Source organism: Python bivittatus, unplaced genomic scaffold (assembly GCF_059951505.1).
Source record: "Python bivittatus isolate LINGU-HERP-01145 unplaced genomic scaffold, Pbiv_v1 ctg000480_np1212, whole genome shotgun sequence".
Lineage (NCBI taxonomy): Eukaryota > Metazoa > Chordata > Lepidosauria > Squamata > Pythonidae > Python > Python bivittatus.
The window spans coordinates 68,769,985-68,795,512 of record NW_028277075.1 but is presented as its reverse complement, the minus strand read 5'-3'; the positions used below and the strand labels follow the sequence as shown (position 1 = coordinate 68,795,512).

Here is a 25,528-nt window from a genome sequence, read left to right as displayed (position 1 = left end):
TTTTTGCCCCTTTTTTAAAATAATAATTTATGAAACTTGTTGGTGGCCAAGAGGTATGGCAGTGATATAGGGACATTGACAGATAGGATGGATATTGAAAGTTTTATTCTACTTTTCTGATTTGAAGTTGGAACGATGGTCCTAAGTAGAAGAGATGGCTTAAAGCAGTGTTTCTTAAACTTTGTGCTCTCCTGACCCCTTCTCACTTTTAAAAATTATGGAGGACCCCAAAAGAGCTTTTATTTGTATAGGCTATATTTATTGATATTTACTGTATTGACTTATTCATAGAATATTTATTTACTGAATCATGCCAAAATAACAATATTAAACCCATTATATATTAACATATATAAAATATTTTTCATGAAAAAACCCTATATTTTTAACAAATTAAAAAAATAATAATGAGAAGAGTGATATTGTTTTAAATTTTTGCAAATATCTTCAATATCTGGCAAATAATGGTGTTGTGGATCCCTGCGAGGGTCTTGGGGGCCCCCAGGGCATCTCAGACCACACTTTAAGAAACACTGGCTTATAGCCCCTGGAGCCTTAATACATGATTTTACTTCTTATTTTATCCTCCCTCCTCTCTCCCTAGCTCTGATACTATAGGGGAAATATGGAAAATGGTGTTCCTGTTATTTGGGTTGCCAAATCTTGATGGGGGGGTGTTGATTGGAACTGAAGGGATGAAGGTCACCCAAAGCCTGCAAGCCAGCCTGCCTTTGATGTATGAGACGGTGGGCACCTTTCTTTAGAACCATGGGATGGGCATAAGAAGTACCAAAGCCAGTCATGGATTTTGGTTATCTCAGGGTAATAGACTGGAATTAATGATTTCTCCTAAGAACATGCAGTGGTTCCTGTTAAGATTGTCAGCCGATGGAATATTGTTTTGAGCTCAGTATGACAAATAAAATAGGGGGACGCGGTGGCGCAGCGGCTTAATGACGCTGAAAGTTGCCGGCCAGAAATGGTCGACGCTTCAGCAGTTGGAGTCTAGCCTTCGCCTTAACAGGGTGAGCTCCTGTTTCCTCCCCAGTTCCTGTCAACCCAACAGTTCGAAAACTCACGTGAGTAGATAAATGGGTACTCTCACTCCGGTGGGAGGAAAAATGCTGGCGGCGCCTTGCAAAAGGAGTCAGGAGCAGTTGCCGGTAAGTGCGAAACCGTGCTCGCCCGAAAAGGGCGCAAAGCAACAGAAACTCCGCCTCCTGCGCTCGCCAGTTGGGCTCTGCTCTAGGAAGGAGGCTCTGGCAAACCACTTCCGAAACACCTTGCCTTGAAAACTGCAAGGACTCGTCCAAGCAGTCACTGCAGAGTCGGTAACGACTGAGCACAGATTAAAAAAAAAAAAGACAAATAAATCATCTTAATAGTTTGTAGTTTTTCGTAGAAACAAGCCAGATGATTCAGTGTCAGGAATTGTGACTCATCATTGTCAATTCTTGGTCCATTTTTTCCTCGCATCCTTACTGATATATATGTTATGTGCATACCTGGTTCAGGTATGAACACGTTTTATTGTAGGTAGCATGAACTTTTGTGAATTAAATGGTCTCTACACTCTGGTTTTTGTTCTTCCAGCTGATTATTCTAGAGTAATACTCAGTTCTTATAATCTGGACTGGATTCCATTTCCCGTTTCAAACATCAATTTTTAAGTCAATTTTGTTATTTAAATCAGAATTTTTGTTCAGGGGAATTATCAGAGTTCTGCCTGTCCTTATGGAAGAATGACATCTTGTCTGATTTTTTGCTATGTTTTGTGTATCCGGTCTTTTCTTTAGGTCATGATATTAATGGAGCACTTGAACCATCGAACATTGACACCAGCATCCTGGAAGAATACATTGGTAAAGAGGACTCACAAGATATGTAAGTGTCTTTTTTTTTTTTTCATTTGTATTCTTAATAGTCAGTGATGCTGTTTGATCCAGTGAGAGTGGTAATGATGGTTGCACATGAGGTTATGGTGATGTGAGCTGCCATTTTCTTCATCTTTTGCCTCCATTCTTTTCAGTACTTCCACATATTTTCCTGAAGATGGAATATGACATGTTTTGCTTTTGGCTTTCCTTCATGTTTGAATCTACCCACTGAGGTTTAGTTTGATGTGCAGATCAGGCCAAAATGCTTGTTCAAGAAACCATGGTTAAAAATCCTGGGTTGGCATTATAGTTGAATCCAACTAGGCATATGGTTAGAAATGGATACAATCTATATGGTATCTTAGGATTGTAAGATGCACATATTATACAAGTTGTTCAACTTTTCTCCTTCAGCTCTGATTTAGATTCCATCTCTGACATCCCAGTTTCAGCTGGTTATCCTCATACTCAGCCTTCCAGCTCCACCACTGTCAATGCATCTGTCTCCAGTGTTGGTCATGTAATTACTCCTGTACCCAGTGGTAATTTCCATCATGGTCCCCCAAGCACTCAAGTCCCAGTCCGTCATGGTCTCCATCCTGGTCCTCCAAGCAGTCAAGTTCCATTACGTCATGGTCCCCCCCTGCCAAATCCATGTGGGTCCAGTTACAGTGCTCATCTCAACTGCAATAACAACAATGGCATGGTAGTACCCAAAGGGTACCTCAGTGGCCACTGTCTATCCAACATTGCCCCTCCAATCAAATCAGAAGCCTCCTACACATCTGGGTAAGTAAGGGATTGTGGTTATGCGAAGATAAGGTTTCAGAGCCTTACAATGAGGTTATATTTGAACAATTCTGCAAATTCTCTTATCAAGCAATGCCATCTTAGTCTTAAAACACAACAGTTTTCATCAGATTCTCTTATATTTTATTTATTTGTATTATTAGACACTTTGAATACCTACCTAACCCCTGTAATGTAGTTTTTTAAAGGTAGTTAAGGTTAGGGTAGAAATGTGAAATGTGCATTTTGAATAACAACAGCAGTCCCACAGGAAGCTGGTCTTCTGGTGGCAAAATGGTAGCTGCTAATTACGGGAGGAATTGGCTTTCAGTCAACGGTAGAGCACTAAATTCACATTTAAAAGATCCATTGGTTTGTTCTCTGGTATCTCTAGGGGGCTCTAGGGAAATCCCCCCTGGAGTCCTGGGGGGCTGCTGTCAGTTAGCACCAACAGTCTTGGATTGGAATAGATGAACAACTAGTCAACAGCTAATTAGATGAACATATACTAACCCCAGTGTATATTCTAAAAGAAGCAGGACTTGAGTAGATTAAAGGAGAACAAAGGGGTCTGAAATAACAAGCACAAATGCAAAAATGCAAAATGTAAATCCAGAATTCCACATAATTATTCTGCCTATTATTTGTATCATTGAGTTGATTTTAGTTTGACTACTGGAACTTGGTCAGCTTGGAATATACAGAATGTGGTTTTTAGGCACTTTTAGAGGATGCAGGGGGATGGGATGGGGAGACTGAAAAAAATATGCATGACTCTGTCTTGTGGAATTGAACCAGATCATATCTGGGTGTACATTATAAATCCTTTTGACTCATAGTGGAATCCAAATCAAATTTCATTTTCCTTATAACAGAGGTGGGATATGTCGTTTCAGTGGAAAAGGGAATATTAAAAGATTTAAAGGAATTATGCATTTCCCGACTTCTGCAAAAGAGAGTTGGGACAGAGAAGGAATTCAGCTCTAGTAAATGTTCATTGAGTGTTCGTTGCTACAGTACTGCAGTTTGATAGGGATGCGTGAAAATGATGCTGAAGTTGAAAACCGAAAAGGCAGTATTGTGGTAGGCAGGGAATAAATAGCTATAATATGATAGAGGAATTTGCCAGAAAAAAAAGTGAAACAAAGATGACCAGCAACTCAGATTTCTTGCAGAAACCATTAAACTTATAGTCAGCTACATAGTGGCTTAGCAATGCTTTCTAGCTGTTGACAGAATGATCCCACAGAACATTTATGGATATTCTAATCTGCTAAAGAACAGTGAGTCACAGAATGTTAACCATGCAGTTGGTGAGATTGGAGCAGAAGGTTAGTTAGGCTTGGGTTGACTCCTACACAAGAGTTAAAAATTGGAAGATGGGCTTGAGAAAGTAGATTGATCTGCACTTTACTTTCTAACTTGAAATAATGCCTTGTTTTGGTGTTTTATACAAAATACACCATAAGACCTTTCTTATCTTAGACTGGCAGGATTGTGGTTTTGTATTTGTGTGGGGTTTTTTTTTTTTTTTGGCATCAAATAAGAGGAAATGTATTTATCACCTATAAGGAGTGCCCCTTATTCCAGTGTGTCCCCTTAATTCACATCCAGGGTTGCCAGTGTGGCACCTGCGGGCACTATGACATCCACAACACCACTAGATGGCACCCACACACCCCAAAACTAAAAAAAAAAAAAGGCTGAAATCTCATGAGATTTTGACCATTTCCAATCTTTAATTGTTCAGAGATAACCAACCAGCAAAAACAGAGTTTTTTTTCAGACACATAAATGCGGACAGACAAGTCAATATATTTTGTCTTGATTTTCAAAACATGCATGTTCAGATAAGATTAGGTCTACCCCATGTAACTTTTCAAATCAGGAACTCATGGATCATCCATCTGGTCCATAAAGGCCATGCAGAGAGAAATGAAATCAAGAGAACAGCATAGATCTGGGGTACCCAGTAAGACACTCACTTGCCAGGTTGTCTAGCTGGACTAATTACATTTCAAAATGTTTTTTAATTTTTTAAAAAATGAGAAGCTAGCATATGGCTACAAAGCGAAAGCCAGCCTTCAGCATCATCTTTCTTTCCATGAATACGTCTAGACCTCACATATGCAGTGGCAGCCCTAGATAGCTGCTAGCAACGATTGTCCTAGGCAAACCATGCAGTTGCTGTCCCCATCCATAAACCTCAAGGTCAGCTTTGATTTCTTTTTCTTGAAATTTGGTGCCATATTTAACTTGGTACCCTAGATGAATGCTGAGTTCACCTATATGGACCTTAAGAATCTTTTAAAAATAAAAAATGATGGGTGGTTGTAGATCAATGTTTTGTTTGAAAGTATACCCATCTGTAGAAAAAACAAGAAAGTAGGCAGGGTAGTATGGAGTACCTTATTAGGGGCAAGTAACATTCTGATAAATCAGTACTTAGAAATTGACTATATCTTCCATGGCAGCCTTTTTGTGAATTGATAAGTTCTCCCCATTTTGCAAGAGTTCTCAGAATTCCAAAAAGCTCAGCAGCCCAAAATGTTTGAGAATATAGGTGCTTCAAGGTGAGCAGAATCACAAAACATTCACAACTTTGATGGCTGAGAAGCAAAGGAATCTGCTTCAGTAGCTTCATTAGAAGCATAAAGCAACTGCACTATTTGAAAAGGAAGGGAAGATATGAAGTCTGTTTCTTCTAGATTTCCAAGTTTTGACTGGAGTTTCTGCTAATTCATAAAAATAGTCACCTTCTGACTCCACTCAAAGCATTTGAGCTACGATCAAGCTTATTTTAATAATGTAAATTTTAAGCCTGATCCTTGGAGGAGCCTGGATGAAGTCTTGGCTGCAATTAGCTATGAAAGAATGTAACTTGTAGGATCTCTTTTTGCAAGGATTGTGGTATGTTCCTTGTCTGTATCTAATTGTCACTAAAAAGAAGATATGTCATCATTAGGAAGAAGATTGCCTTTGCCTGGGGTCCTGGGGACAGAACAAATTTCCCCTGTGCTACCTGTCTGTCATCAATTTTTAATTTGTGCCTATAGCCTCACTTTCTTGTCTTCTATCTCAAATTAAGATGTACTTCAATTTGCATGTTAATTGTTTCACTGTCCTGACCAAGCTTTCTCATTCTTTTATTAAACCAAACTTAAATATTTTCTGTGTCTTAAATCATTCTGCTGTAACACGTATTCTTCTCTACTTTCATTTTCATCTTCAAGTTCTTTGTTCAGAACATCTTACCTGTTTTTGTTTCTGGTGTTTCTTTGAATATCTGTCATTAGTTTACTTCTGATATTATGCAATCTTTTTACCTTTGTTCATTTAATGTTATTATTTCATTTTTGCATCTTTTAAAATAAATTGTAAACTTCTTTGTTTTTCCACATAAATATCCAAGATGCATATCAAACCTATACACAACTACAAAAACTGAAAACAAAAAATCAGCGGCGGATTCAGCGTCTCTTGGACAGTTCATCATAAGTGTTCAGTTATAATGGCTCAAAATCTATCATGTATAGTTCCGTGTTCCTTGTAAATTTTTGTTTCTCAGAAATAAAGGATCCACATCTTATCCACATCTTTCCAGAACTTTTCCTGGGAGGCAGGAGGAATTAAGGAAAAAGAATAGCTATTGGCAAATTGGATAAAGAAGCTCCATTGTTCAAAAAAGTTTCTGATTTACTTAGTGTTTTCAAATTATGTATTGATTTGTCTGTTCATACAATGGTCCACACACATTTTATCCGAACACAGACAGAGTGATCTTCTGCTAACTTCCCATATTTTCTGCTCACCATACCTACCTCTAACAAAAATAATCTGATAAAGGCTTTACTTACTAAAGTCTCATTAGGACCTTGAAATACAAACAGAAATAGAAGTGTATTATTGTGTATGATAAATTATCCATTTGTTTCTGATTTGGTGTGAAAAACTTGGGACTAGGAAGTTCTAATTTTATTAAAATATAGCCACATTTGAATATAATTCCTTTTTATTTGTCGCCCCTACTTTTTGCACCTTGATGCTGGTAGTTAATAGATCTTTGTTTTTCTTAGTGTTTATATAAAAATTTACTTCTCCCATTCCTTTTCTCTTACATCTAGTCTGTTGCCAAAACCCCCGAAAACCATTTTTTAATTTTGGTCTCAATTTTAATTTATGTCTTAGATCTGTCTCCTGTTGTATGCTGCAAATTTGTCAGCATTGGTTATCTTTAGGATGTTGTTCCTCTTCAGTCACCCCAAAATATTGCATAGTATCTTCACTCAACTCAAGATCTTTCTTAACTCTCTCGTCACATTTCCACAATGCATTAAAGTTTTTGAACTGAGTTCTGCTTTTTTTTACGTGACCATCAATCTCATCCTTATTTTGCAGAAGTTCTATCATCCTGTATATTAGAACTGAAGGAATTAAAATAGATTTTTGTCTTATTTTCTCTGTCTTATTTTGTTACTCTTTCTGCGCTGTGTCAACGTATTTACTGTCACTCCAGACATTGTTCCCTTTCTTCAATCCCAGGAACACACCTTCTGAAACATTGTGCCTTGTACCTATAATTATCTTTCTGTTCTGCTTCTTCCATTCGGTTCTCACCTCTAATGCCTATCTCCAAACTCTAGTCTTTGTAGAGATCCTAGTCTTAGTTGTTCTGTAGCTTCTTTTAGTGTTTAGACTTTTCCTCTAAATTTCTTTGCCACTCATTCATTGAAAGCTAGTGTTTTTTCTTCACTGTTTCTCTGTGGTCATCACAGAAAGTAAAGACTGTAAACTTCTATGCAGATGGTTAGGTCTGCTGACTTTAAATGTTTAAATGAATTGTGGCTAAAAACCTGGCTGCTCCATGCATTTTAATAATCTGAACGTAATTGTGAAAAATCTGTAAACTGTTTCTGGATAGATAGAGTACAGTGAGTGGTAGAAGGAATTGAAATTATGTTCTGTAGTTTTATGAGAGAGCTTTAGGTTCTGAAAGATGACCTACTGTATAATATTTTAAGGAAACACTTTCTGGGGTAGAAGAAAACAAATACAAAAGTCACACAGTAGCACAGCCAGGATTGTCAACTGATGATTAGATACTGTACTGTTTTAGTGAGCTCCTCTTCAGACAATTATCCTGATTATCCCACACAACAGGGAAATTCAGGGTTGTCTTGAACTGACTTCCCATTAACTCATTTTCTACTTGGGTTTACTACATTTTCTTTTGTACCTCTTCACTTTCAACTGGCTTACTTCTGTTTACTTGACTTTGCCATTCAGTATTGATAGCAGTTGTTATCAGCTACTGAAAGGTATGTATAGAATCAGACTGTTAGGCTGGGACTGACCTCACTGACCTGTTAGAAACTTGCAGGACTGCCTTATGGAAGGAATGGATTTGCTTTGAAATCCACCAAGATCTATTCTTAATTTTGAAGAATTCATTTTGAATTTTGCTTTAGAAATGATATTTATTGAAAATATTCCACAGTTTGAACTAAATCCAAAAGAACCTAAATAATTTCCTACTCTGTTTACTAGTCTGCAAAGTTCTGTGGAGACCATTGAGCTAATACAAATAAATTAATAAAACTATACTGAAAGATACTTAGTAGTTTAAAAGAAATTATAAACTTTGGCCCTTTTCTTGAGCCCAATAGATTTTTCTGTTTTATATCAGTTTTGGTCTTGTGTGTAGATTCCCCCTTGTACTTTTAAAATTTTGTATTGTGGTATTTAATATACAAACATAAAAAAAGAATAACAATATGCAAAATTAAAAGAAAAGGGGAAAAAAGCACAAATAAAAATGAACCAGAAAGAAAGAAAAATACATGCTGGAATAAATATAAATAAAAAAAAAAAAAAAACAACAGTTTAAACCGAGACCATACAGAGTAATATTGATTAGAGTTTACAAAATGTCAACAGAATGCCACTTCACAGGTAGAAACTGAATATATGCCTTCCATTCAGGTTTTTAAATTAAATGTAATAATTTTTCACCTGGGGTAAAATAATCTGTTTAGCTATATCCCACTTGTGGTAAATCAGGTTCTTCATCATACTTCAGTAAGTTACAAATTTCAAAATATAATTTAACATCACATTCACATCTTTATCCTGTACTTTCTTTTTCCTATTAGCAACCTTATGAACATTAAAACAAAATGCTGCCACTGTAGAACAAGCCCAAGACATATGAATCAGTGTCCTCTCCAAAGTATTACACTCCTAATATACAGAAATTGAAATCCAACCCATACTATACATCCACTGGTGTATTCTGTAAACACAAAAAAGAATCCTTTCTTGTATTAATTCTACCTTAAGCTCATAGGATATTAACTTAACATTCTTTAAAACTCTAGCAAGCTGGTTTGCTAAAACAGGATTTTTTTCCAAGTTACTTGCAGGTTTCCAAATCTACCCTAATATTATTTTCTGTTCTACATAAAAATGACCTATAGAGTTGGGAATCTACAAAACCTTTTCTATAATATTAATATTTAAGAGTTTGGAATGCTGCTAATGCTTCAGGCCCAAATTATATAGTCAGAAGATGAATATTACTGTTCAAAAGTTTTAGGCAATCCATATATTTTTTCAACACATCAGATGTTTTAAAAGAATAATTAACAATGAACTGATTGAAAGCACTGATGACATTTTGCCCATGAATTTCAGAAGAAGGATTGTTCAGTAATTTTCAGGCTTTAATATGTAATATGAATGTCTCATGAGAGTGAAGTGTTGACTTTTAACCAAAACAGAAACCAAGTCCCTGCCAAGACAGTAAGAGGGTTATATAATAACTTTCTAATTGTGCCCATAATGGTTTTGAGATAAATCAAATTAAATGAAATTAATTAAATTTAATTAAATTCTACCAAGAAACATAGGCCTAAATATACAACTAATGCTATAGCTGAAGTTTAGGAAAGTTGACATCCCTATCTTCATATGAAAATCATAATTTAGATAAAATTTAGAGTTTTATCATTTTCATTCCATAAGAATTTTCTCAGTATTTTATCAATCTCTTTAAAATACTTAGCAGTTATTAACATAAAAATCCCACTAAGAATATCTATCAGTCTTGGAATAACATTTATTTAATTACATTTATTCTTTCCTAAAAGCTGATGTAGATTTTTAATCCTTTATTTGTAGCAATACTAATCAGAGGTAGACAATTAGGAATATTAACCTCTGTCAGTGAAGAAATCTTTCTACAAATAATTATTCCAAAGTACTGAAATGTGTTCAAACAAAATGTAATGCCCTGTTTTTTATAAACATCCACAGAGATCTAGAAACAATAGGAAATATATTAGCCTTTTCCAATTATGAGAATATAACTTGATGATTTAGCTTAGTGTTGTACTATATCCATAAATTTTGTAAAGAGTCTTAATAATTATCAGTAAGACACAGAATAACATTGGCATAGGACAACAATTTAAACTCTACTCTGGCTGATACCCAAAGTATCCTTTGGTTGCCTAATATAAAAGGCTAAAGATCCCAATGTCAAATTCAGTGAAAGAGGAGAAAATGGACAACCTGGATATCTTAATGGTGAAGAAGTAATTCTAGCTGTGATAACCTAAACAACGGGTTGGACTACCACATTTTAATGCAATCGACAAAATTGAAAGGAAAAACATATTTGAGAAAAACATGCTTCAGAAATTTAAGCTGCACAATATCGAAGGCTTCTTCCACTTCCTACGAAATAATCATAGCCATATCCAATTTATCTGATTGTGTATCAAAGATATCCACTAATAATCTAATATTATTCAGGACTTGACACTATTTTATAAAACCAAATTGCTGAGGATGAACTACAGAAGTCAATATAGTTTGAAGTCCTTAGGGCAAAATTGCTGTCAAAATTTTACCATCTATGGTAAAAAAAGAAATTGAATGATAATGTGTATATTCTACAGGATCTTTATCCATTTTCAGACTTACTGGTATAAAAGCATTGTTAAAAGAAAGAGCTTTATACAAAGAGGCATCATTGTAAACCTTCAGCAGCATAGGAATGAGAAAGTCAATAAAATCCTTATATCAGTCTATAGAAAAACCACCAGGACTAGAAGCTTTACTTAATTTCACTGAGTTAAGAGAGAACGGGGCAGCTAAATAAGTTGCTTGATCCTGAGTAATCTTTCGAAGATTGTTTATGTTAAAAAATTATTAATTCATATTCTTTGTCATCCTTGAGGTTTTTTTTACTAACTTTGAGGAAAGTGCTTTCTATATAACGTCAGGGCTACTCGATGAAACTACAGTTTGACCCCTAGGTTTAGAGAATTTGTTGTCAGTGGGCCCTTCTCTGTGTTTGCGGCGAAGCTGATAGTCTTTTTCTTGAGCAACAGATTTTACCTGGCTTCTTTCAGCCAAGGAAGACCCGCTGAGCGAAGTAGGGTGAGTCTTACTAGCAGATAAACAAAATAGGCATGACATGAGATGCCTAAGAATAATATCAAAATGCTCCCAGTGGGAATAGTATAAACTGGCACCAGGTATCAGGGAATACCTGTTAAAAGCACCCCAGACTTTTTCACTGGGAAAGGGCTATGGTGAATTGTTTGGGGTGTGAAGAGTGGAACTTTTCCTGCTACTCTTGGGCAGGAACAGCAATTGGCAAATAGTGCTTTGGTGGAAGGGAATTGTTACTAGATGACCTGCTTATATGGAGATAAGATTGAGTTCAGGTTCAGAAGCATTTGTATTCAAGAACCTTGCAGACAAATGCATGACAAATTCCTAATTAATTTCTGCTAAGCAGGGGTGTTGTAGATAATAGGGCTATATACTCTCTCAGCCCATCTACCTAGGATTTGAAATCTGTTTTACCTTATCGCTTCTGCTAGACATTTGTTTGACCTTTTTCTCTCTTTTTCTCAATTGCTCTTCAGCACTTTACCCGACTCTCCCCCAGACTCCGGATCAGAAGCATACTCCCCCCAGCAGGTGAATGGTAAGTGCTAAGATTAGAGCCCAAGCACCAGCCTTCCCCCCCCTTTGGTTGGCAAAAGTGGTTGACTCTGAAATCTTTATCAGAAAAGGGAAAAACAGACTGCTGCAATACGTGAAGAGATTATCAGTTAGTAAATATTCCTAGACTTTCGCCTATTGTTTTCCCGCTACCCTTTTAGAAAGGTGGTGGGTGGGCAGGACCAAGAACACAAGACTGTGTGGGGAGGGAAAGGTGTACTTCTACCTTCTCAGAGAGGAAAATGGATAAGGGTGACCTGCCCAGTGAGGACACAGAGCAGAAGGTTTAAGCCTCATTTTGTGGGTGAACATGCTGTTAGACTCCTGCAGGTTTATATAAAGACAAGTCTGTGCTGGAAATGAAGAACAAAACAGAGGTACTGTCATGAACTTGCTTTTAGGTGGTGAGTATGCTCTGTGGCTCCTGCCCTCTCTCTGTGTGCTGTATTTGATATCAAGGGACTCTCTTCCAGTTCTTGTGACAGGCACAGAAATCATAGATACATCGCAGAGGGTGGGTCTCTCTCTCTCCTTCTCCCTCTCCCTCCCCACGCCCCTTCACCGGATGGTGTCGGTTCTGTTCTGCCCGTGCTTTATGTATGTGAAAGGGGAGAATCATGTCTCACTAGCTACTTTTGTCTCTTTCTGAGGTTGTGAGGAAACAGAATTAGCAGCAGAGGCAAAAGGATTGAGGGGATGGTCCTGTCTGTGGCAATCTTCAGAGAATTCCCCATGGCCCCTTCTTTTAAAACTTAAGCCTTGTTCATCAGGGAAGCAACTCCTTCTCCTTTCTCTGGGAAAAAGGTCAAGAGTTCTTTTTATCTCGCTACAAAAATCCCTGGAATTCCTCCTGGCTGTTCTTTAAATATAGCCAAGAGGCCAGATTATTTGCCACAGAGTGAACTGCTTTCTCTCAGCATTAAAACAACAGCCTGGTGGGAGAAATAATTGGGACTTCAGATTTTTTGGTAATGCACAAACTCCAGGAAAGTCTGGAGTATGTAGAAAGAGTTGCATCTGTGATCTCATAATTTCTAGAATGCTTTCCTTATTTTGAGGGAGGAGTTCAAATGCCAGGTAACCTTGAGACATGAAAGATGAAATAGCTTTCAATAACGCATTTACTGTGCTGCCTCAGTATTCATTCTGCAGTAGCAGATATTCCATTCAATTTCCAGACAATAAACATTTGGATTTGATGTTGCTCCAGTAGTGCCTACTTAGTGTATTACAAAGCCTAAAATTGTTTGAAAATTGAAATTGTAGTAGGATTACATGTTAATCTAGAGTACAGTTCTGTGACCACACCCTATCTTGAAGTAGTAAAAAAAATTGTTTTTGCTAATTATTTTGTTCGTCTCTTCTGAAACAGCTGCCAGCCAGTGTCATTAATAAATGTTCGGTGGTGTCTGTGTGTTCATGTGTGTGTGTGGAGTGAGGGTTTGTGGGATTTCACCATCCTTTGTCATTTGATGTCATTTCTAAACTTCTTTACCCGTGACTCTAACTTTAGTTCATTAATAAACATGTTTTAATTTCTCCCCAACTTCACTATAAGCTTTTGTGATAGTTTTTTTTAAGAAAAGAAGGTGGGGAGTGCTATATACTACCTCTTTAATTATAATATTTTGTGTTAGCCTCCTCTGTGTTCAGCCCTTCTCCCCAGCTTAATTTCAGAATCATTTTTGCTTCCTCTGTTGATGCATCCTCCCACAGAAGAATCTGATTAATTGCTATGAGCATTAACTATTTCACTCCAGTAACTTTAGAAGGTTAGGAGGGGCAGTAAGTCTGAATTTGTTCAAATGGAATACTGTATTCATTTTCCCAATTCTCTTTGTTGTTTGTTTTTTGTGGGTAGATTTTTTGAGAGAGACCTTTGGATGTTGGGGAGCTGAAGTTAGAGAACAATGACAGCAAGAAACAAGGGCAAGGGATACCTGGAGGATGAATTGAATGTCCTGTTATTCTGCACTAATCATTGTACTATTTAGCACAGATAACAGCTGATCCCAATGATCAAACTCTAGACGTCACAGTTGGGATGAACTTAAAGTTGGGATGAACTCACATTATTTGCCTTTCCTTTGAGCTAAAGTATGTAATGGAGTAGTTTAGGCACCCAATTTATTTTCATGGCACTGCTAGCTAGAAGTTTGGTTCAAGGACACTATTTCATATATGTTTGTTTTGTTTTAGCCTGCCTTACAAAAGCGGTTTAATAAAATGTGCATTAACTCCACTTCGTGTGTGTGTGTACACACAAACACACATACACACATCATGGGATAAACACATACACACACCCATACAAACACATCTGTAAAAATACTTTAATATTGTTTTAACATTTAAGCAGCTTCTTCAATTCTGATCATTTCTAACTATTGCTCCTAAAATGGAAAGTGTATAGTTAAAGGTGCTATTTGATTGCAGGGTGAAGATGGAAGAAGGCCTGAATTGCTGGTCTTTATGAGCCTTAATAATAGTTCCTATTGTTATTGATAGCAATAATAATTAATTGTTATTGATTTTGCTGGCCTCAATAATGTTACAGTGATCAAAATTAACTCCCCTTCTTCCCTTTTGAATCCATGTGCTGGCCACCTGCCATCACACCCTGTACTAGTTGGGGGTGATGGACAGTGTGATCATTTGGGGGGCGCCAGATTGGAGAAGGCTGCACCAGTAAGTTTGGGGAAGAACCAGTATCTATAAGCAGTTTTGTCTCTTTTTACATCCTGAGTTTTCTATAATTCAAGCCACATTAATCCTGGCTTTGAATGAAACCTCTAACAGCTAGAAAATAGAGTTAATAAGAATGTTAGTCCTACACTCTGACAGAGCAAAGCCCTCTGTATACATTTCCAACTTTAAATCAGGCTTCAAAGTTAAGTAAACTTTAGATCTGTTGTACTAAGGAGGCATGTGAACTTGAGTCAAGGGCTTTGGTGAATGTTCTACAGACACTTTCTCCAAATCAGCCTTCTAAATGAGATAGACTACAACTTCCACCTTTCTTGGCCATTAGCTGTTGTAGCTGTGGATGATGGGAGACACCCTATTATGCCAAGCTCTCCCTTAACTGGCAAAATACTATGCTGGCAAAGTTGTCTAGTCTGGATCCAGTAATGTAATTAACTTTACAAGTATTATGAGTGTCACATGTTACAGGCCACTCCTAAAAATTATAAGAAAGAGGATTTGCTGTACTTTTGCTTTTAGCTAACCAAATGGCATGCAGTGAGTATTTATCATTGGAAAGGACAATTTACTCACATGAGTAAAATGGTTCCTGTATGGATGACTTTGAAATTAAACCTTGAACAGGATCCATCAAGCTCATTTCGCAAACATGTTTATTATTTCAAACATATAAAAGCTGAGAGGTTGGCTATAAATTAGTTTCTATTCCAATTTAGTCTAATAAGTATACTCTCTCTTAATATGGATCCTAGTGTATTTTTTATCCAGGATTTCATGCTTTTTCAGCTGAAATTCAATATTGTCTTCAGAGACAATGGACCTTTCTCCGTTACTAAGTTATAGTACTATCCACCCACGTTTGAGTTGGCAGAGAACTACTAACATTAAATTTGCTGTCCCCATTTACAATCCCCATCGTGTCTCAATTCTTAATCACTGCCAGTAACTTAATTTTCCTTCAGTAGATGATGTCAGAATGAGGTGGAAAAGATTACTTTAACATCAATACAGTTAAAGATTACTTCACCTTGTCTCATTCATGGGTTTGGGATGAGAAGAAGGCAGCATCCTGTGGACATGGTAGGAAAAGGTTCCTGGGGCAGAACTGAAAAGAAGAAAATTGTATGATATGTGCAGCTTTGGGGAGAATAAACAGCAAAAATGGAGTGGGAATGGACTTACTTTCAGTAATAAACTGGAGTCTGAATGGTGAATAACTAGAAGGAAACTGGTAGTTAAAATGTATTTCTAGAGAGGGTATTACTAGGAGACCAAAGTAAAAAAACGTAGTTTACTCTCTATTTTATATTAATACACTGAATTTATTTCTGTAAACAAAGTCAAAAATAAATAAAGTCAAAACATAAAAAGAAATAGGCAAATGTCATTATTTCCAGTGATATACAAACATAACTAGCTCTAGCTTTTTCCCTTCATGCTGAAGGATAGCATATCAGACCAGTCATATAACAAATTTATCTGTTTGGCTCTCACCATTCTCAAATTCCTTACTTTGTTCCAGAATGAATGTACTGCTGCCTGATAGTGTTTTTGCTGGAGTTGAACTTGCTAAGTTCCTTATTTTTTATGTTTGTAATGTTGTTGTTGTTCTTTTTGTTTTTGTTTATTCTAGGCTACAAGTTTTGTAATTTAAATATATTTAAGTGCTTTAATTGTTAATAAATTTTGTATACTACACACACACATGCGTGTGCACACACACAGAGACATGCATACAGACATACATGCTTGTGTGCACATATACTAGATGCTTCCTACAATTCTAGCTCATTTGCTAGAAAACTAGAAAAGGGAAATAGCTTTATTTCTCATTAAGTAGTGCAGTTGAACATTCATGACTTACTTTACTAATTGTGTGCATGCACATGCTCTATCTACATCAGGGAGGGCAACCCACAGTCCTTGGGCCATATTCATCCCCTAAGCTGATTTTTTGTGGCTGTGGGACTCCTCAAGATCACACTGCTGAAAGTCAGTGACGAGCTGTCAAGTAACATTAACACAGTTTTATACCAAATAAACATAGCTTCAGTGAGTGTATGTTAAATTTAATAGCCCTATTAATGTTTTTTAAAACATGGGAAAGGGCTGAAATCTGGATATGCTGCTTTATCACCATGCAACTCCAACTGTTGGTGAAATAGCTGATAATCTACTTGTTGTTTTAATGAAAGTTGAAACTATAAGGAAAAGTGCTGGAATGTCTCTATTATTGAACTGCCTTTCTATATTTACAGTATTATTTTGTGCTGTTCTGATTGACAGCAGAGATTGATCATAGTTTAGGACTACTGAAAACGGGGAATCTGCACTTTTCACTCAAATTAATCTTTCTGGTTCTTTTTAGATCCTCACCTTCTTCGAACTATGACTCCTGAGAATATGTGTCAAGTTACTCCCCCCTCACGGTTAGAGCATCCCCCACCCCCTCCCCCTCCTCCACCCCCACCCCCTCCCCCACCCCACCTCCAGGGGCTGCCCCCACCACCTCTTCATTCACATCAGCAGCAGCACAGCCATCACTATCCCAGCATGCAACGGGACATGTACACGAAGGCTGAGCCTCTGATGCCACAGTTCACTATAGGACAGGGCATGTCACCTGGCGATCTGCATCATGCTCAGCAGTCACAGATGCTTCATCAGCTACTCCAACAGCATGGAGCAGAGTAAGTTCTTTGGGAACAAGGATGGAAAGATAACAGAGGAATGCACTTATGGCTGGAAGCTTTTTGCCTCTTTATGCTTGTTTCATTTCCTGCCTTAAGGGCAGCCTTAAGTAATAATGAAGCTCCTCCCCACCAAAAGTGGCAGGGCAAGCTACTGTATATAAACAGGGAACAAACCCCACACTTATTTGCACTGATGATGTTACCCAATTGGGTAATGAGACATCTGCAAACAACCAAGCTCAGAGAGCACCAAGGACTCCATAGTTCAAACCTGAGCTACATATATTCTTTTCTGTTGGAACCTATTTTTATTTTTACTTCCGTTCACTCTGCTGACAGTTATTTGTTTAGCTTTTATTTTCATCAAGATTGCTCTGCATTTTTTTGCCTCTTTTATTCTTAACCATTCCTTGCTTTCTTTAATTACATTCTATCTTATTCACATTATACAGTATCCTTCTCTCATCCTCGTTTTTGCATCCTCATCCTCTAGCTTAAATTTTCTTATCCACAGTTTCTTTCACTTCATTATTCCACCAACCATTCCTTTTCATTAGTGTAACTCCATGTAATTATTTTCATTCTAATCCAAGCAGCTTCCAACTTCCATTTCTTTTTTCTACTTTCTGTTCCTTATTTTGGGAGATTAATCTGTGTTTTAATACGTTTTATATGACTTATACATGCTCTTCTGTAGACATTCTATTTTCATTCTAGTTTCCTTCACATTTTTTCTTTTTCTCCATGTCCATCTTTTCCACAAGATACATTTTTGACACTACTAAATAATGGTCTGGTCCATATTTGGAACTTCTTATCATTCTTGCATCCTTCACTAATTCTTTCAATTTTCCATCATAATCAAAATAATCATACTTTTTGATTAATTTCTTTTATAAGTGTCTATGTAAATAGAGGTATATATTACAGTATGTTTAAAACATACACTTTTCTAAGCAGATGTTCAGTGAACAGTCTCTATTCTCTTTCATTCTTTGGTCTCCAAATGGCCCAATCCATTTTTCTGTGCTCTTTTGTTTCCTCCTACTCCTTCAATTCATGCCATCTAACAGAATATTTTTTTAATTCCTTGGATTGCTGCACGATATTTCCTAAAACTTATTTTTGTGTCTTCCATTATCACCATTTACTGGAACATAGCATGCACCAATCATTAGCTTATTGTTTCTTACATTCACAATATCATAGATAACATCAGTTCATACTTTCTGGCATATATTTTAGCTCCTTCATTCATAATTAAACCTGTGTCTTCACTTCTGCTCATGAATTCATCACCACCACAATATCAGACTAACTCCATTTAGATTGATTACATCCTTTTCATTTCCATTAGTTTCATAAATGCACAGCATATTTTTCTTTCTTTCATTTTTATTTCATGCTCTTTAACATTTATTCCTTTTACATTAAAAATCACAGTCTTTCATATGCTGTGGTGAACCCATAGATACTGACCTGCACTGTCCAATAATGGATTTGGTCAACAGAGGCTTTCACATAACATTTTTAGTAGAAGAGAAATTATAGACTAGATCTTAGCCATACCTCTGCCACATGCAGTGTTTCCTGCTAATGATAAGAACAGTATTGGTCAATTCTAGCTAATATGCCAGAAATGCAATCAAGCCCAGTTTTATCCCAAGCATGGTTAACTATTTTATGCAAACCAAGATCTCTAATCTAGAGACCTCTTGAAAGCCAACATGCTGTTGCCTGCATCCCACTAACTAGGAACTGCATGCAATATATTGTTGCATAGGATACTGGATGACATTCATTGTTTGCTTTATTATATGATCATGTCAGACTGTTATTACGATGCACATAGGTCAGGGTGTGACTCACATCTGGCCCTGTCTATTAGTTGAAGGCCAGTAATCTAGTTTAGTCTTTCCTACTGAAACATAACTTTATTTATGTCTGGGGTGTACAAGAATGGTGGGTATGTATAAGTATGTCCATAGGCTAAATTTGAATAAATATTTCCTTTGTATGCCTGTTGTAATTTATGATTGACTTCCACAGCCTTCCAGTGCACCCTGCCAAGAAGAGGAAACACTCAGAGTCACCATCAAACACTCTCAATGCCCAGATGTTCAATGGAATGATAAAACAGGAGCCAGGTACAGGATCTGTGCCACTCAACTCTGACAGAGTCCCAACACCTCCCTGGCATCAGCAGGGGGCTCTCTCCCCAGGTTTGTACTGTACAGTAATTCTTTCTATTCCTTTCTAGTACTACCAGTACCCTGATACTATTTATGCTCCAAAGAGGTAGAGTTCTATTGAGTAGTACATGGAGAACAAAGAATAGAATCTGGGCTGAAGCTATCAGAATGGCAGTATATTTTCATGAGAGCATCTTTGTCTGACCACATTGAGTGAGAGTGGGAAGTGAGAAAAGTCCCATAAGTTGTGTAAAAAAAAAAAAAAAAGGAAGAAAACTGTTTGACTATTCCTTGATTATATGAGGCAAAGAAAAAAAAATTATGGGGTTTGTTGCATAATGAGTAAGGAATAGAAAAGTGGGATAAAAATAAATAGTTTGCATCTAGTTTGTAGGTATATGTCAGTTCAATTTTTTTCTATTGCTGCAGGACTGATTCAGGATAATGACAGTTTGAATAGCTCATCCTACTTGGATCCGAACTACCAGTCTATAAAATGGCAGCCACATCAGCAGAACAAGTGGTCGACTCTGTATGATGCTAACTACAAAGAGCTGTAAGTAATTACAACCATATGACTGTACTCCTCTGTCTAACACAGTATTTCTCAACTTAACAACTTTAAGATGGGTGGATTTTTAAATTTAAAATGTATATTTTGGATTCACATTTGTAATGTGCTTTTTAAAAAGGGGGTTCAAGAAAAGGGAACATATTTGTTGTTCTGTGGCCCACAGTCAGCAACTTTTCTATCAGTTTAGAAAGAGCAAAAAGTTAGCATGAAAAATCAATTTGGTCAAAAAAATCCAAAACAGAAAGGTTGAGTGGACACACTAAAGAGAGAGAACATTTAGGAAAGGGCAGTGGGATCTGGCTTCTGGAAGGAATGGTGCAAGATAAAGATGGTGAGATGTGGAAGTGTCACAGGTGAAAAACTAAAAGAGGAGAAAGAAAGGAGGAGGGAAATTTAGATATACTGTGCTCTGTAAGCCACCTTGAGTTCTGGGTATATTTAAATAGCTGTTGAAAGATGAAGAAAAGGGACAATGGGGGTGCTATGTTTATGCAAAGGACAGAAAGAAATTGGGTGCATAATTTACAGGGCAATGGGAGAGCCAGTGATGGAGAGCAATCTAGGTGATTTGGATGGACAGAAGAAAGGTAAAGGAGCCACATAAGGTGAGAGCAAGAGGCTGAAGAAAGCCAGCTTACAGGGTAGAGTTTACAGCTTACAGAGCGAGAAAGACAAATGTTCAAGAGAAAAAAATGCTGCACATCCTCCCTACATTCCAGAAAGGTGATAGAGAATTGGCAACCAGCCAGATGCAATCTGGGAATGGCCTCCTTTAAAAAAAAATCCTCTCCTTGATTTCTAGACAGCTTGTATCTCCTGTTTGTCTCCATTTGGGGAGAAAGGGAACCCTGGCTTTCTGTGGTACCAAATAAAATGAGATTATTATCTGCCTTCATGAGAGCAATCTGGAGAGAAAGGGTCAGTGATTTACATGAAAGCCAGCTGTGGCATCAGAGGGAGGCTGCCCTTGAATGGCCTAGGATAGCCAAACAAAGCATGCTTTCCACGGCTGCCTTCTCAAGGTCTTGCAAAAAGCAATTTATCTGAGTTCCTTCAAGGTATAGAATGGGAGTAGAGTAAGATATTGATGTATTGCATCAGCCAAAGGGCATATTAATGCAAAAGATTTTACTAACCTTTCCTCTGTATAATTAAAAACCAATTCTACCAGAACAGATTTTTTAAAAAAAAATGTATGTGATGGTAAAAATGAATTAAAAATTCAGTGCCTAATACTTTAAAATTAAAATACTAGTGGTACCTTTTAAATAATTTATCCTTGGGATCCTTTTTTTCTTGATGTTTTAGCACATCTTGGTTTAATGTTGAGCCTTCTTGGCTCCAAATAAGCAGGGACTGGGTGTTTCTTTAATGCAGCAGAATTGGGGGATATCTTTGATGTCACTGCAGGTAATGATTAGCCTGCCTCTGACATTATCAATCAGTATTTCTTCCTAACTTAGGTGAGGATGTCTGCTATAGTAGTGCTACAGGATGGGGGAAAGCAGGAAGGTAACATCATGATGTCATAATGCAGCTTCATTTCTACTCTTAAGTTAGAAGTGAATTTTGCCAGGCTGCTAAGAACAGCCTAACCACTGTGGCAGTGAGGGTGGTGGTTTTTTCAACAAAAGAAAGGGGGGAAAGGTTCGTCAATTTTGTCTTTCAGAATAAGCCTATCTCTTACCAAAAATATCAGAGAATTTGCTTGCCCATCCCTTAAAATATGTCAGCAGTCCCCTTTTTTATCAGTAGTTCCATGAATATGAGAATATGGGTGGGGTTGGCGTAGAGATATTTACCTCCGCCTTATAAGGATTTTGATCTTCGTGCCTCCCCCATCTTTACATGATACTTTCAGAAATTTCTTTGAGGAAATGCAAGCTATCTAAATCCACTGCTAACATATTATTCTGACAAGAAAATGACTTCTGAGCCCAGTTTTTCTTCATATCTGATTATTTTTTTCTGTTCACCTGATAACACCTTCTTATGAAGAAGATATGCTACCCTTAGAGCTTAAAAAGAAACGGTACATCCAGTAACAATGTACCAAAGAAAATAAAACTATTTTGTAATAGGCAGGTGAAAAACCTATCCATAAATTGAAACAATTGGTATTTCATTAGCATATCAAATCATTTAAGAAAATTTAGCACTTCAGTCTAGTTTAAAGATTAGCTTGAAGTTTAGTTAGTGTTTCAAAGATATACTAGGAGATGGTTTGAGATAAAACAAATTTATTAAAAGAGGGGCCATAGAATATATGGTTTCCACGCCAAAGATCCCAGATGCCATCCCCATTCCCAGCTGTAATGATCTGCAGCTTCAGAAATGGAAAAAAAACTTTTGCCTAAGAAAAGCAACTCATTGGATATTTTTGGTTCCTTCAGTTTATAGTGTATGTCCATAAGCAGAACCTCATTCTCACTTGTTACCAAAAACTGCAAGTGTGTGGTTTATCACCAATAAGGTCATTCAGAACAATTCATCTTAAATATAAAGAACCAAATGAATATACAGTGGTTCTTTATATTTACGAACTTAATTCGTTCCGTGACTCTGGCCGCACCCCGAATTGGTCGCAACCTGAAGCAAATTTCCCCATAAGGTTCAATGTAATTACCGTTAATCCGTTCTGGCGTGGAGGACAGGGAGGCGGCTATTGCTTGGAGGGAGAGTCCCCCTCCCTACGACCATGTGTCGGGGCAGAAAATGGCCACAGACCACGTGTCAGGGGCGGAAAAATGGCCGCGGACCACGTGTCGGGCGGAAAATGGCCGCGGACCATGTGTCAGGGGCGGAAAAATGGCCGTGGACCATGTGTCAGGGGCGGAAAATGGCCGCGGACCACGTGTCAGGGGCGGAAAAATGGCCGCGGACCGTGTCACGGGAGGGAAAATGGCCGCGTATCCTGTTCGTACCCCGAGGCGGAGTTTGCAAACCGAGGTAAATTTTTGCGGCTGGAGCTGGTCGTAACCCGAAAAGTTCGTTAACAGAGGCGTTTGTAACCCGAGGTACCCCTGTATATGCCCTGTCTGCTAAGGTCATCATATATTTCTTCTGGGCATTGTGGAAGTATCTAGTTGGTCACCCCGTAGCAGTGCTGAGATTCACAAGATAGAAGGCTGGAGGTCCCAAACCTCCTCTCCTGTTCCTGTCTCCTGCTTTGGGATAGGGGCTTGGTAATTCCTGTGGCCCCACTCTATCTTCCAGGGGGCATTTCACCTGTCATAACCCAGAGGAAAGGCTCTCATACCTTGTGCTGCCTGTCACTTGAAAAGTCAAAAATGAGACAACAACAAACAAATCTAAATAATCACAATAGCACCACTTCCTGGCTATGTAGCATAGCAGCTTGGTAATTAGAGGATTCAGCCCTTCCTTCCCTCTCTGGATATAAATCAATCGAACCCAGCACAAATTCCTGGCTACCTGTATTTACCTCCTCCTATAGAAATAGAGGGCTTTGTGAAAGAGATGATCCTCTGTTTCAGTGCCCTGGACTATTTCAGCTTTTTGGAGCTTCCCAGTATTAATTAGAGGCTGCTACAGATTGTGATCAAAGGAATACTGTTACAGTGATGTTGGTTGCTTGGAAGGACCAGGGTCTGAGCAGTAAGGACTGTAGTCAGGGGAAGGGTGGGAAGACTTTGATTTCTGCCCAGCCTCTCTGGATTTGGGAGAGATGTGCTTGACAGTCAGTCTTGAGATTTCCAGATCCACTTGGCAGCACATCCTGATTTGCAGCCTGAAAGCTGCATTGCTTATATTGTTACATAGGAGGAGGAAAATAAAACAAACTATCTTGATTGGCAGAATACATTCACAGCACTGGGTTCCTTGCAGTAAGGTTTAGCTCTTTTTTTTTCCTGATGGTTGCTCTGGAATTTGGTGATGGCATTTGGACTTTTTTATGCTTGATTTTAGAAAGTAAAGTGTGAAAGAACTTTTTAAATGCTTCACAGGATGCTAAGCTTAAAAAAACAAACAAACAAAGCTCCCAGGGGTTGTGTTTCTCTCTTTAATCTCTGAAGCTTACTTTATCCTTAATGGCAAAAGGCAAAGTGTATTTGCTAAGTAATATGCTGTTATTAAGTGCAATCCTGCTGTAAGGTGAATCCTGTGGCCACAAATTCTGAACTGGTACCATACAGCACTAGGAAATAGAAATGGGATATATGCAGAATAAAGCATTAGTTTTTTTAAGAATATAAGCTTAAGCCAGCAACAAATGGTTCTTGCCATTTATAGAAAATTGAAGTACTTTTTCTTGCTTTTGTCCCCTGATTGGTAAACAATGAGGGTAGAAAGGTGGATTTTCTAAGGTAGCAGTAAAAGAAGTCATGTATGGATGTATTTAGAAATTGTTTTGTTAGCTACAGAGAAATTGTCTGTGCCAAGTTTATAAGGAAAATTGCCACAGAAGACATTCCAGTTAGGAAAGTAGGCAAGAATTATATTAATTACTATATCTGGAACAGTCTTATATTTTCACAAAATAGCAGTGGGAAGCTCCTGAGATACAACATGGTCATTTAAAGTCCTTTTAATTTCTCTCATTTGGATCAGTTCTAGTGGTGATAGTGCCTTTACAGTTGAGCCACTTTTAATCACACTTTATTATGAATCAATACAAGAGCACGTGAAGGTTGATAACCCATGGTGGTTTGATCAATGACAGTTTACTTTATTGGACAGTGGAAAGACAAACATGTCAATGAGATGTGCTCCTCAGACTAGACTTAGGGGTCTCTTGGACCAACCAAAATACAATAGAAACATTCCTACTCTGAGATAAATATCTTACACTAACACATTTACCTTTGAGAAAAATTTCCAGAATTTCTTTGTTGGCAAAAATAGGTTTCTTGACATCAGCTCATGAGTTTACAGAGCTAATATTAACACCGAGGAAAATGTTAATATTGAAAGAGGACATTTGTATTCCTAATGTCAGAACTAGGTAACATGTTGTATTGGATTGTTTTGTTGTGATGCAATAAGAATTGTAATAGGTGTATGACATGACACTAACTCTCTCTCTCTTTTTTCTGTTTTCTCTCCCAAACCCTTTAGTCTCAGCTGACATCTATTCTAAAATGTCAAGGAGATGGCAGTCTTTTGCACTGCCTTTAGTTCATCCAGCAAGTAATAAAAGGTAGTAAGGGAAAATCTAAAAATCATATGTACCTCAGAGGAAGAAAAGGCCATCCAAAATGATGTGGCTTCAGTTTAATGTTCAATGTTGATGTTTTGCTGACCCTTGGGATAGGTTAGTGAGGAGTTATGTGAAATCAGACATAAAGCATTGGTTGCACTGAAATAAGAACAAACCTAGTGACTAGCAACATGGCAAAGTAAATATACACATACTTGCTGTATTTGAGATTTTACCATGGATGCTTTAAATTGTCTTATTGTATTCTGTGTAAGTTGCCAAGACCCTTGTTGATTGCAGAAGGATAGAAATGTGTTTAATAAGTAAATAACATTTGCTATTCCGATGTATATCCATCTGTCTGTAATACATAATCTCTCTGGAACTGCTACCCGCTATACTTTGCAACATTCTACTTAGCATAGTATGTGTTGTTTTGTGTTTCTTACTGCCAGTAACCAGTGTGGTAAAGAATACACCATCCACCGAATTTAGCTAGACAGTAGGCAAGTGGGAAA

At 37.5% G+C, this 25,528-nt stretch overlaps 1 protein-coding gene across 7 annotated transcripts in view; it reads left to right on the top strand.

Moving 5' to 3' along the window:
* The window catches only part of MYRF (myelin regulatory factor), a 115,876-nt gene that overhangs the window by 46,905 nt on the left and 43,443 nt on the right, over positions 1-25,528 (top strand). For 4 of the 7 annotated variants that reach the window (XM_088146182.1, XM_088146183.1, XM_088146185.1 and 1 more), the window contains exons 2-7: positions 1,797-1,884; positions 2,292-2,666; positions 11,606-11,667; positions 16,759-17,080; positions 19,133-19,305; positions 19,705-19,831. In XM_088146182.1, the coding sequence (XP_088002308.1) occupies positions 1,797-1,884; positions 2,292-2,666; positions 11,606-11,667; positions 16,759-17,080; positions 19,133-19,305; positions 19,705-19,831 (1,147 nt within the window). The remainder of the gene's footprint in view (positions 1-1,796; positions 1,885-2,291; positions 2,667-11,605; positions 11,668-16,758; positions 17,081-19,132; positions 19,306-19,704; positions 19,832-25,528) is intronic. The other 3 variants (XM_088146184.1, XM_088146187.1, XM_088146186.1) reach the window with 3 other exon arrangements.